Here is a 13,120-nt window from a genome sequence, read left to right on the forward strand (position 1 = left end):
GATGGGGATACGACATGTGTAAAATTTGCCTAAAATGGAACATTAACCCCCCTACGAGATTTGACATCGAAAATGGGGAGGATACCTATGGAGGAGTGGAGATACCATCAATTGGGGTGCTTTTTTAAGGGTCTGAAACCCGGGATGAGACCAGTGTGTTCTCTTACTGCTTTTGAATCCATGTGTGTAAATATACCCACTGAAAGACACTTGATGTCACAGATGTATAGACTGATTCTCACGACACAAAATCGAACAGTTCCATACTTTATTAGAGAATGGGAAGGAGAACTAAGTCATAATCTTACCACAGCACAAATTAAGAAATTATATAATTTGACGCACTCTACGTCTATAAGCTCTCATATTCAAGAAATGTCATATACATTTTTGACTAGGTGGTATTGGACCCCAGTTAAGATAGCAAAGAGGTTCCCGACGGCAGACGCCAGATGTTGGAGAGGGTGCGGACAGGAAGGCACCTTTCTCCACCTATGGTGGTCTTGCCCTAAGATTAAGGTGTTCTGGGAAGCAATCGCTTCTTGGGTTGAAAGGTTATCCCCCGGACCAATAGAGGGGACTCCCTGGAACTTTTTGTTTCATGGAACTTCAATGTCTGTTAGAGCTTATAAGAATAGTGTTATTCCACACTTACTGAATGCTGCCAAATCATTAATACCTAGGCTATGGAAACAAACTAGAAGTCCAACCTTGGCGGACTGGAAGAAAGAGGTTAACTTAATAATGGAGGTCGAAAGATGGGTGCACGCAGCAAAAGACAAGAAAGATAAAAACATTGAAACATGGGCAGGATGGGTGCGCTGCTTGAAAGAGATTAGATAGAACAACTTTGTAGAGAGCAGTGTGATCTCTGGGTTTGATCGTGGGTGTCCTTGGGGGGGGGATATAGTAATTTTTAATTTTTTTTTTTCTCCTCTTCTCCCTTATTAGTTTTTTTCACCCTTCACCTCGGGTTGAATACGGGGAAGGGATAAGAGGTGGGGAAATGGGAAGGGATAGAACACTTAGGGAGGAAGGGGGTCACAGAATAGAAGGGATAGTTTGAACAGATATAGTAAAGGGAAGAGGGCATATTTACTCACTGAATATGAAGGAAGCCTCATATAATTCTCTTTTTCTTTTTTTTTTTTTTCTTTTTGGAATATTAAGGTTGACGCTTAAGAGTCATTTGAATTGGCTTTGTAGCCTCCTAAACAGAATTTTTTTTTTTGTACTGGTTGAGGGTTTTTTTTTTTTCTCTATCACAAGGACGGAATGACTTTTCAATTTTGTGGATTTGGAAAGGAAGTGTGGAGCACAATGGAAACACTATATTTAGAGGAAGAGATGAGACGAGTGGGGGAGGGAGCACTACTGGTGTAGGGGTGGGAGAAATAAGGAAGGGGGAAGGTGTTTAAATGTTATTGTTTTTTTTTTTGTGCTTGAAAGGGGGAAGAATTGTTAAGAATTGTTAATTGTTAAGATAAATGTGTCTATTTGGATAAACTTGAATATTGTAGATTCAAAGTATGAAGTAATGTATATAATGGAAAATAAATAAAAAATTTGATAATAAAAAAAAATTAAATGGATATTAAAAAATGTAAATAAATAATATAAAATGAAAGGTTATTACTCTTTAAATACATTTTTGTCAAATTGTGTAAGCGGGGGTAGGAAAGAAAACGTTTCTGCAATAAGTAACGTTCTGCTTTAAAGCGTAGCTCCACTTTTATTTGATTAAAAAAAAAACATTCCCCTCTGGGTGATCTATGTACATATTACAAAGATTTTAACAAACTTTGTTGCAGTTTCCTACTTTTTGTTATTCTGAAGAAATCCCTGTGTGTTTCTCCGTGCCCATGTGTGAAAGTGAGTCTAATGGGAGTGGTTTCACAATTATCAATCAGCTGTGCACCTGCAGGGCTCTAATGAGGAAAGCTGCCGGGCCTGCATCCCTTTAGCCATGATTTCCTATTAAAAGCATCTCGCCAAAAATGACATTTGCAGGGGATGCCTGAAATCTGACTTGTATCTTAGTGCAGACTTCTGGGAAAATTGGTAAGCCAATCACACAAGCAGGAAATAATGTTTCTGGGGGGCATTCTGTACACATTCTGTGTACAGAACACCTCCAGGTAGTCATCCTGCATTGCATTTTCACAAAATTACAGTGCTGCAGATTGAAAAGGAAAGGTGATTTTTAATAACATTCAATTACAATATGACTTGTGTCGCAATTGTTTACGCTATATTATTTTTTCTTTATTTGCTATTTTTTGTTCCCCATGAAAGTGGAGTTACCCTTTAACAAGCACATGACAATATTCAATGTCAAAAATGACTAATACTACCTGGTGAAAACAAGTCTGACTGTTCAAACTCAGATCATCTGTCACCTATGTGTGTAGAAACAGAGCATTTTGCCCACAGGACATACATTTATGAAGCAACCCTTGTTCTCCATTCACAAACTGACTCTGACTGTGGCAGCACAGCTGTTAAAATAGTTTGTATCTCAAGAAATATTTTGGGATTTTAACTGTCACTTTTGTCATGTATAGCTGGGAAAGGTTTATGGCGTGGAGTCATACGTCTTGTCGCCAGCAGAGACTAAAGACTTGTACCCGCTCATGAATGTGGACGATCTCTACGGCACCCTGTATGTTCCAAAAGATGGGACCATGGACCCCGCGGGTACCTGCACCACCCTGGCCAGAGCATCAACTGCTAGAGGCGCACAGGTATCTCAAGAGGCTTGCCACCTACTAGTAACATAATTGGTAGTACATTAAAAATGGGTGATCAAGGAGTTAACTGTGTTCCCTCAATGTGTTCTATCTATAGGGGCGATGGGCTCACTAGAACATGACAGAGATCACTGCTCCCGATGACAGGGAGCAGTAGATCCCTGTCATGTTGCTAGGCAGAACAGGGAAATGCCTTGTTTACATAGGCATCTTCCCGTTATGCCTCTCCGTGTCACGATTGCGGCCACCGGCTGACATCGAGTCCGCTGGACCCGCGGGCACGCTCACACGGTGGGCGTGCACTCACTAGCCTGCGATTTAAAGGGGGTGTACAGGTACGCCCATTTGCGCAGCCATGCCGTTGTGCCAACGTACATCGTCGTGCGCTGGTCTATAATCAGTTAAAACTGAATTCCAGCCCCAAAAATGTAATGCTGGCCATACACTATACGAAAAATTCTATTGTTTTGAACGTTCGGCCGATTTTCTGATAGTGGATGACGAACAATAATTGGTTTCAAATTTTCAGCCCCGAAAATTTGATTTGACAATTTTGAAATATTGTTATTGACTGAACAAACTTTGTAAGGTTAGTGACTTTCTTGCACGGGAAAAATCGTTAGCTTTTTCATGCGCAGGTGCAAGAAGACTTTAACCTGGAAGTAAACAAATTGTGATAACATATGCAGCCATAGCGATCTTTCGTCTACACAAGCTCAAAGACACATTCAGCTAGCAGGACACAGAGTACATTTGAGTTTGCCATTGACTACAGTCATGTAAAAATTAAGCTTACAAAGTAAAGACAAGCAAAATTGCTTTTAGCAAACTTTATTGGAAAGATCTGTCCACAACGAACGTACGGTACACCAATCGGGCATACACGGAAGGGAGGTCGAGAGGTCAATTTTATTTCATCATTTCCCTTCTAATGTGACCAAATCGAACGATAAACTGGTTAATTTATGTTAGTTTATTTTTCAAAATTTGGTCGCTACATGATGGGAGTATATTTAGCCCTTCCGAAAATTCTTTCATTTTTCTAAATCGCTATTGTCCGATTTTCTTTGTATAGTGTATGGCTAGCATAAAGAAGTTTGTGCAGTGTGCGTCCACGGCTGTGTTATGGTATACTCCTATTTCCCTCGTACAGTACAGTGAGTGATGATGCTGAAACTTACCGTTCCAGCTGGAGTACTCAGGTCACAGTGGGTCACTCTGTCTGCAGCTTGGCCATTCCTAAAACATTCTGTATTCTAGTCAGTTTATGGAAGCCAATCTGTGATTGGAGGAGCAGAGATTGTGATGTTCATCCACACCTGCTGCAATCACAGACCCAGATAGCAGGCAACTGTGCTCCAAGTTTGAAAATGACTTGCTAAGCTATTGCTAGACTTGCCAGGCTTGACAAGTTTGTTGCACAATTGCAGCAAGTCCCCATTGCATGAATCCAGATCAACTTTCTTTGCAAACATTCTACAAGTCTGCTGCAAGTTCTGGTTCAGTTATGTTGTTCAATAGTCATCCCACCACAGGGGGTCATGCTATAGATTTGCAGAGCTCTTGCTGTAGACTCACCACTGCAACTTTGCTCTTGCTAGAGACTTGCTACGCAAATTTGCTACAAATTGGAAACGTGTCAACTAGAACTTGTGCTTCAAGTGCTCTGCAAGTGTATAACTTGTCAGTGAAAATGTGCAGCAAGTTAGCAGACTTTCAGTTCAACACTACCACAAATGTGTTAAAGTTATCCTTGCTATCTGGGTTATGCCTTGCGTTCATTGACAAGAATGCAAGGCGTGTTTAGAATGAATGAACTGCAGAGAGAGGAACCCACTGTGATCTGTGCACTCCAGCACACCAGTCCTGCCCCTTCCTTACCTTCTCCTAATCTAAGTTCTGCTGTACAGGGCTTGACAGAGGATTAATGTGACAATCTGTATTTCTAGGTCATTGAAAATTGCCCGGTGACTGGAATTCAAGTGAAAACAGACGACTTCGGTGTAAGAAGAGTTGTGGCCGTGGAGACGGAGTACGGCACGGTGCAGACACCCTGTGTGGTGAATTGTGCAGGTACTGGAAATGCTGTAGAGAAAGACAGTTGTAAGTTTATTTCCTTAAAACTGCGCACACTTGTTACAATCAGATTGTACAATCTACCAAGATTAATGCAGAAATCAGTAAATGTGTGTGGGCATACGTATGACCCAATCCAATTTGTTCATAAAATTTGGAGGGGTTTACAGTATATGAAAAAAGTGTTTTGGATAAGCTAAGATTTTTTTCAGCTACCCTAGCCAGATTTGTGATTGAGGTTTTTCGTTCAGTCAGTTGTTTAATTTTTTAACCCTTCAGCCTTTACTCAGTAGATATTGCGCAAACAATGTGGCCAGTTTACTACAAAAATTAGGCCTAGTTTACACTTCTGCTGGGGGGGAAGTAAAAACAGGTGGCTAATCCATGTTGTTACCAAACCAAACATGCAAGTCATTCAAGTGAACGGGGCTGGGCCACAGCCACAATGCATGCAGTTGCCGCGCAGTGGCGCAGGCTTTTGAGGCCTTATTCCCATGTGGGTAAACACAATCCTCCATGGGCCTACACTTTAGTATGCCTCGTGTAAATGAGGGTTAACACAGGCAGGGAGGAGGCGACATAATGCCTCCTCACGACCTGTCAAACCCTCTCTGAAAAGTGATTGCAAATCTCTCTTTAGAGGGCGACACTAGTGTAAATGAGCCTGCAATTTTTGACTGTTGGAGCATTTACAGAAGTATGCCATCATAAAAATCATAAACTCTCACTGACGGTGTAGTGTGTGTTTAGTTTTCACTTCCCTTCTGTTCACTTCCTCAGCCCGAGAGATGCAACAGGAAGTTAGAGGAAATCTCCCAAAGTGTGGAACTTTTGCATATCCCCTGGCTTTTTGTCTCCCTGGCAATGGCCACCAGTAAACATAAAGAGGATGAATCTCCCCAACAAGAACAGGGACAACAATAAAAGTTTGACAGAAGTTTAAACCTTCTCAAATCTATCAACAACTTTACAGTAATACAAAGAGAAGCTGAAGTGATGTGGTTTAAAGATGGCAGAAAACATCAGTTAGTGTAAAAAGCTCATCTACAACTTATTCCAGGAATGATGACAGAATTCCAAATGACAGTATTTTATTTATAAACAGCAGAGAAGAAGTTAGGGAAACAGAAGAAAAGGTCCAAATAGCTGGTGTAAACCACTATATTGGTGAGGTCGGGGATGTGCCTATGAGGTGGCTATTCCTGAAAATTTCTCGGAAGGGGAATTACATTATATATGCTGTATATGTATATTTATATTTTTATCTCCTAGGAGTGTGGGCCAGAACTCTTGGACAGATGGCCGGAGTGAACGTCCCCCTGGTTGCTATGCACCATGCCTACGTGGTGACGGAGAGGATAGAAGGAATACAGGTCTTGCACTTTCTTTATTTGTGTCCTCTCGCCCTAGTTCTGCGTTCTGTGAGAAATATGAGTTGTCATTATGTCAACACACCAGCAACTACACTGTTCAGTTATGTGAAAATATAACCAGAGATGGTCTTTTAATTAGGTCATCAAATTATCGCCTGGCCATTTATCATTACCCACAATGCACTTGTTGAGGCAGAGTGGCAGCCATGTTTTCACAATTAAAAAGGCCAGGCAGGAGACTGAAAGACAGGAAAATGTGTCACATGGAGAGAGAGGCAAAAAGAGTGATATTATAGGCCAACATGTTTCTTGTGTGTGGAGTGGGGGTGGGTTGGAATTCCTGTCAGTTTCCTCACTGGGAGTGACAAGATGTACCCTCACTTCCTGTCCCAGTTAAGTGTCACCAAGAGGAAAAGTGATGCAGTTTCTCTATTTTGAGGACAGAATCAAGAACACATGTAAATTAATTTAGTGGAGTGCGGAGGTGTTAGCATATTTGTCAGGTTTTTATTGTTCCGTGCATCTTCCCTATTTCTTGACCCGTGTCACAGAGCAGGAAGTGAGTGAGATGAAATGCAACCTATACAGAAAGAAAGAAAGAAGAATTTGAGAGATGTTCTGACTCTTCCCAGTTGGAAAAATAAATAAATATAAATATATCTAGTGCAGGTTTAGGGCAGATTCACACTATGTGCAGTTGCCTCCATTTTTCCTCATGGAAAATGCAGGTCATTGCAATGACACATAGCAAACAACAGTTTCTATCTGTTATGTTGACACCAGAACACTGTTTCTTGGGCTGCTATAGCCGTGCTTTTTTTTTTTTTTGCAACGCTCAGTGTAAGTCTAAGTGTAAACACGCAGAAAGGCATTGCAACGTACCTCTCACCCACAACAATAGGTTGATGAAACATGCCTTTGAAAAAAAAAAACTATATAGAAAAATATACATAAAAACTTATGGAAATGTGCATTAAAATGCACGGAAACAGAGTTGAATGCAGGAGTATTTTTATGTATGTTGTAATTTGAGCGGGCCCTTAAAGTGTTACTCGTTTCCCATATATGTGGTGCAAATGCAGCGGATCCTGTTAAATCGCACGGCGTTCATGTGGACCGCAGGGGTTGTCAATGTTAATTTAACGACACCCCAAAATGGTTCACAAAATGCAGTGCGATTGACAGAATCGGATCGCATAGGTGTGTAAACAAATGAATAGCTCAAATCGCACTGCACTTACATTGCATGTGATTTGAATAAGAATGCGGTGCAATTCCCATCCAAATCACATGCGGTGTCCCACATCGCATATATGTGGGGCAAGCCTAAAGGTGAACTAGCTCACCCCCTGGTCCCTGCTTTACTTACCTTTTGGGGATGCTGAGCTGGACCTATGATTCTTCCTCTTCTTTGTGCAACGCTTCCAGGACAGATCAGAGTGATTCACTGTGCAGTCGCTGACCAATCAGCATCACTCTGATCCACCCCAAAAGCTCTGCATAGAGAAGAGCTGATTCCTGGTCAACTGGACTGGCTCCATGGGTACTGACAGCACAGCATCCCTGCAGGTAAGTACAGCAGGAACCAGGGGGGTAGGGAGGTTGTTCTGTGTTAGTTCACCTTTACATTTTTTATGTAAATGAGAACTAACAATTTAAGTCTAATTGGTTGGTAGGGCAACGCTTACAGTCTTTACTTCAGACACAGATTAAAAAGCAGTCTTGGACTGCTTTATAAGGACTGGAGAAAAAACAAATTAAACTGTGGTCTGTTCTGAGATCTCCCTGTTCCCACATTACTATCTTGACATGGGTCCTTTAAGCATATATACAGTTGTGCTCATAAGTTTACATACCCTGGCAAAATTTATGATTTCTTGGCCATTTTTCAGAGAATATGAATGATAGCACAAAAAACTTTTCTTTCACTCATGGTTAGTGTTTGGCTGAAGCCATTTATTATCAATCAACTGTGTTTACTCTTTTTAAATCAAAATCACAACAGAAACTACCCAAATGACCCTGATCAAAAGTTTACACACCCCAGTTCTTAATATTGTGTATTGCCCCCTTTAACATCAATGACAGCTTGAAGTATTTTGTGGTATTTGTGGATGAGGCTCTTTATCTTCTCAGATGGTAAAGCTGCCCATTCCTCTTGGCAAAAATTCTCCAGTTCCTGTAAATTCTTGGGCTGACTTGCATGAACTGCACGTTTGAGATCTCCCCAGAGTGGCTCAATGATATTGAGGTCAGGAGACGGAGATGGCCACTCCAGAATCTTCACTTTATTCTGCTGTAGCCAATGACAGGTCGACTTGGCCTTGTGTTTTGGATCATTGTCATGTTGGAATGTCCAAGTACGTCCCATGCGCAGCTTCCTGGCTGATGAATGCAAATGTTCCTCCAGTATTTTTTGATAACATACTGCATTCATCTTGCCATCAATTTTGACCAAATTTCCTGTGCCTTTGTAGTTCACACATCCCCAAAACATCAGCGATCCACCTCCGTGTTTCACAGTAGGAATGGTGTACCTTTCATCATAGGCCTTGTTGACTTCTCTCCAAATGTAGTGTTTATGGTTGTGGCCAAAAAGCTCAATTTTGGTCTCATCACTCCAAATGACTTTGTGCCAGAAGGTTTGAGGCTTGTCTCTGTGCTGTTTGGTGTATTGTAAGCGGGATATGTTGTGGGATTTGCATAGTAATGGCTTTTTTCTGGCGACTCAACTATGCAGCCCATCTTTCTTCAAGTACCTCCTTATTGTGCATCTTGAAACAGCAAGACCACATGTTTTCAGTGAGTCCTGTATTTTATCAGAAGTTATTTGTGGGGTTTTCTTTGCATCCTGAACAATTTTCCTGGCAGTTGTGGCTGAAATCTCAGTAGGTCTACCTGACCATGGTTTGGTTTCAACAGAACTCCTCATTTTCCACTTATTGATTAGAGTTTGAACACTGCTGATTGGCATTCTCAATTCCTTGGATATCTTTTTATAGCCCTTTCCTGTTTTATACAGTTCAACTAACTTTTCCCGCAGATCCTTTGACAATTGTTTTGCTTTCCCCATGACTCAGAATCCAGAAACGTCAGTTCAGCACGGGATGAAAGATGCAAGGGTCTGTCAGGAGTCCAGAAACTCTTTGACCCTTTTATACACACACACTAATTTACAAGCAAACAGATCACAGGTGAGGATGGATACCTTTAATAGCCATTCAAACCCCTTTGTGTCAACTTCTGTGCATGTTATCAGGCTAATATCACCAGGGTATGTAAACTTTTGATCAGGGTCATTTGGGTAGTTTTTGTTGCCATTATGATTTAAAAAGAGTAAACACAGTTGATTGATAATAAATGGCTTCAGCCAAACACTAACCATGAGTGACATAAATATTTTTGTGTTACCATTCATATTCTCTGAAAAATGGCCAGAAATCATAAATTCTGCCAGGGTATGTAAACTTATGAGCACAACTGTATATATGCTTAAAGGACCCATGTCAAGATAGTAATGTGGGAACTGGGAGATCTCAGAAGGGCAGCACAGTTGCTTAGTGATTAGCAATTCTGCCTTGCAGAATTGGGGTTCCTGGTTCTAATTCTGATCAGGACACGATCTGCCTGGAGTTTGCATGTTCTTCCTGTGTCTGTTCCTCCAGGTACTCTATTTTCCTCCCACACTCCAAAGACATGCTGGTAGGTTAATTAGCTTCTGTCCAAACATTTGTCCTAGTATCTGTATACAACCCCTGGCAAAAATTATGGAATCACCAGTCCCTGAGGATGTTCCTTCAGTTGTTTATTGTTGTAGAAAAAAAAGCAGATCACAGACATGGCCAAAAACTAAAGGCATTTCAAATGGCAACTTTCTGGCTTTAAGAAACACTAAAAGAAATCAAGAAAAATAATTGTGGTGGCCAGTAACAGTTAGATTTATAATACAAGCACAGGGAATAAATTATGGAATCACTCAATTCTGAGGAAAAAATTATGGAATCACCCAGTACATTTTCATTACAAACACTAACACCTGCATCAGATTAAATCTGCTTGTTAGTATGTAGGTAAAGAGGGTAAATCATCACGCAGTGTTGCACAAGATGTTGGTTGTTCACAGTCGGCTGTGTCTAAAACATGGACCAAATACAAACAACATGGGAAGGTGGTTAAAGGCAAGCATACTGGTAGACCAAGGAAGACATCAAAGCGTCAAGACAGAAAACTTAAAGCAATATGCCTTGAAAACAGAAAATGTACAACAAAACAAATGAGGAACAAATGGGAGGAAACTGGAGTCAACATCTGTGACCGAACTGTAAGAAACCGCCTAAAGGAAATGGGATTTACATACAGAAAAGCTAAAAGAAAGCCATCTCTAACACCTAAACACAAAAAAACAAGGTTACAATGGGCTAAGGAAAGGCAATCGTGGGCTGTGGATGATTGGATGAAAGTCATATTCAGTGATGAATCTCGAATCTGCATTGGGCAAGGTGATGATGCTGGAACTTTTGTTTGGTGCCGTTCCAATGAGATTTATGCAGACGACTGTCTGAAGAAAACATGCAAATTTCCACAGTCAATTATGATATGGGGCTGCATGCAGGTAAAGGCACTAGGGAGATGGCTGTCATTAAATCTTCAATAAATGCACAGGTTTACATTGAAATTTTGGACACTTTTCTTATCCCATCTATTGAAAGGATGTTTGGGGATGATGAAATCATTTATCAAGATGATAATGCATCTTGCCATAGAGCAAAAACTGTGAAAAAATTCCTTGAAGAAAGACACATAAGGTCAATGTCATGGCCTGCAAACAGTCCGAATCTCAATCCAATTGAAAATCTGTGGTGGAAGTTAAAGAAAATGGTCCATGACAAGGCTCCAACCTGCAAAGATGATTTGGCAACAGCAATCAGAGAAGGCTGGAGCCAGATTGATGAAGAGTACTGTTTATCACTCATTAAGTCAATGCCTCAGAGACTGCAAGCAGTTATAAAAGCCAGAGGTGGTGCAACAAAGTACTAGTGATGTGTTGGAGTGTTATTTTGTTTGTTTGTTTTTCATGATTCCATAATTTTTTCCTCAGAATTGAGTGATTCCATAATTTATTCCCTGTGCTTGTTCTATAAATCTAACTGTTACTGGCCACCACAATTATTTTTCTTGATTTCTTTTAGTGTTTCTTAAAGCCAGAAAGTTGCCATTTGAAATGCCTTTAGTTTTTGGCCATGTCTGTGATCTGCTTTTTTTCTACAACAATAAACAACTGAAGGAACATCCTCAGGGACTGGTGATTCCATAATTTTTGCCAGGGGTTGTGTATGCATGTGAGGTAGGCACCTTAGCTTGTAAGCTCCTTAATTGCAGAGACTGATGTGAATATACAGTATGCAAACGCTGTGTAAATTGTATAACTACAGGTAATACATTTATTAATATCTATGCTATCAAGAAGCCTAATGATGCCCTATGGATGAGGATTGCATTCTGGAGCTTGCACCTTAAAGTGGTTAAAAAAAAAACAGAACTAAAATGTTTATATTTTGCAGCTTACCAATCCTTAGATGTGGTGGCTGCATTAGCTTTCTTTTTGTAGGTTCCCTGTTCCCTATGTTTTCACTTGGTGATCTGGCCAGTAACACACTGATTTAGGATGCCTGCACTCTGGATGAATGAGAAACAGAGACACATTTGGACAGCAGAATTGTTAATCTGGGGGAGGAGGAGTGTTAGATGTAGTAGCAGATTTAAAGAGGAACTGCAGTCTGCTCACATAATTTGTAATAAAATCATCTTTGCTATTCTGAAGCTTCCCTCCAACCACTTTGCGTATTATTTTATATATACTGTGATTCTGTACTTGCAAAATATGCTACAGAAATCTCCCTCCACTGAGTCTAGCTGCAACCATTTTAACTGTGGGCAGCTGAAGCTGCTGCCTGTTCACTTCCTTGATTTACACAGAGGCACACCTCTAGCTCTGCAGCTCTCATTGGCCCTCTTATGACTCATCCCCCCTCCCTTCCTGACAAACGCTCACAAGAGTGAAATAGAGACCTGTGCATGAGGTCATAAGCCTAGGCTTTTTACCAAACCGGAAGTGGGCTGTATAAGGCAGCCTTTCTCAGCCATGGTGCCTTGAGGTCTCTTCAGGGATGCCTTGGCAAAATGCCAAAAATTTGCCCAAAAATTGTATACAAGGCGGAGGGTGGATGAAGCCTGCCTTTTAGTTACACAAAGCCACAGGTTTTCATTATGCACCATTACGACCTTTTAGCTGCCGACCTCCTAACGACCATTGGCATAATCAGTTGATAAAGAGGATGTCAGTTACCTGTATAGTATCCTTGTTTGACCCTCCCCTGCCTCTCTTCTTCAGCTTTGGGGTCTCATTAGCTGAGTGTTGGAGAAAAACTGAGGAAGAGAATTGGAATACTAGTCGGTATCAGTTTGCACCTCTAATGTTGGGTCTCCTATGTGTGTGGATGTTGCTGCATTATGTAAAACTTTTAGAATCGTTTTTACATTTTAGAATGGGGTGCCTCAAGACTTTTGAAGGGTGCCTTGAAGCTTGTCGATAATTTTTAAAGGCGCCTTGACTGAAAAAAGGTTGTGAAACACTGGTATAAGGTATTTACTGGCAACAAAAAAAATGTTTTACTATCCAAAGTTAAAACAACAAGGGCAGAAGACTTAATAGATGGAAAGTTGAAAAAAATGACTGAAGTTCGGCTTTAAATACACTAATAAATTTAAGCCAAACTGTATCTCACACTTTTTAAGCAGTTACAGTAGGGCCGTCTTTAACCACTTCAGCCCCGGAAGGATTTACCCTCTTCCTGACCAGAGCACTTTTTACAATTTGGCACTGCGTCGCTTTAACTGCTAATTGCGCAGTCATGCAATGCT

The 13,120-nt window shown here is 40.8% G+C and overlaps 1 protein-coding gene across 3 annotated transcripts in view; it reads left to right on the top strand.

The window, feature by feature from the left end:
* SARDH (sarcosine dehydrogenase) overlaps nucleotides 1–13,120 on the top strand; it is a 217,418-nt gene that overhangs the window by 48,737 nt on the left and 155,561 nt on the right. For all 3 annotated transcript variants that reach the window (XM_073599664.1, XM_073599665.1, XM_073599666.1), the window contains exons 4-6: nucleotides 2,565–2,744; nucleotides 4,700–4,823; nucleotides 6,099–6,199. In XM_073599664.1, the coding sequence (XP_073455765.1) occupies nucleotides 2,565–2,744; nucleotides 4,700–4,823; nucleotides 6,099–6,199 (405 nt within the window). The remainder of the gene's footprint in view (nucleotides 1–2,564; nucleotides 2,745–4,699; nucleotides 4,824–6,098; nucleotides 6,200–13,120) is intronic.

This window comes from Aquarana catesbeiana, linkage group LG09 (assembly GCF_042186555.1).
Source record: "Aquarana catesbeiana isolate 2022-GZ linkage group LG09, ASM4218655v1, whole genome shotgun sequence".
NCBI lineage: Eukaryota > Metazoa > Chordata > Amphibia > Anura > Ranidae > Aquarana > Aquarana catesbeiana.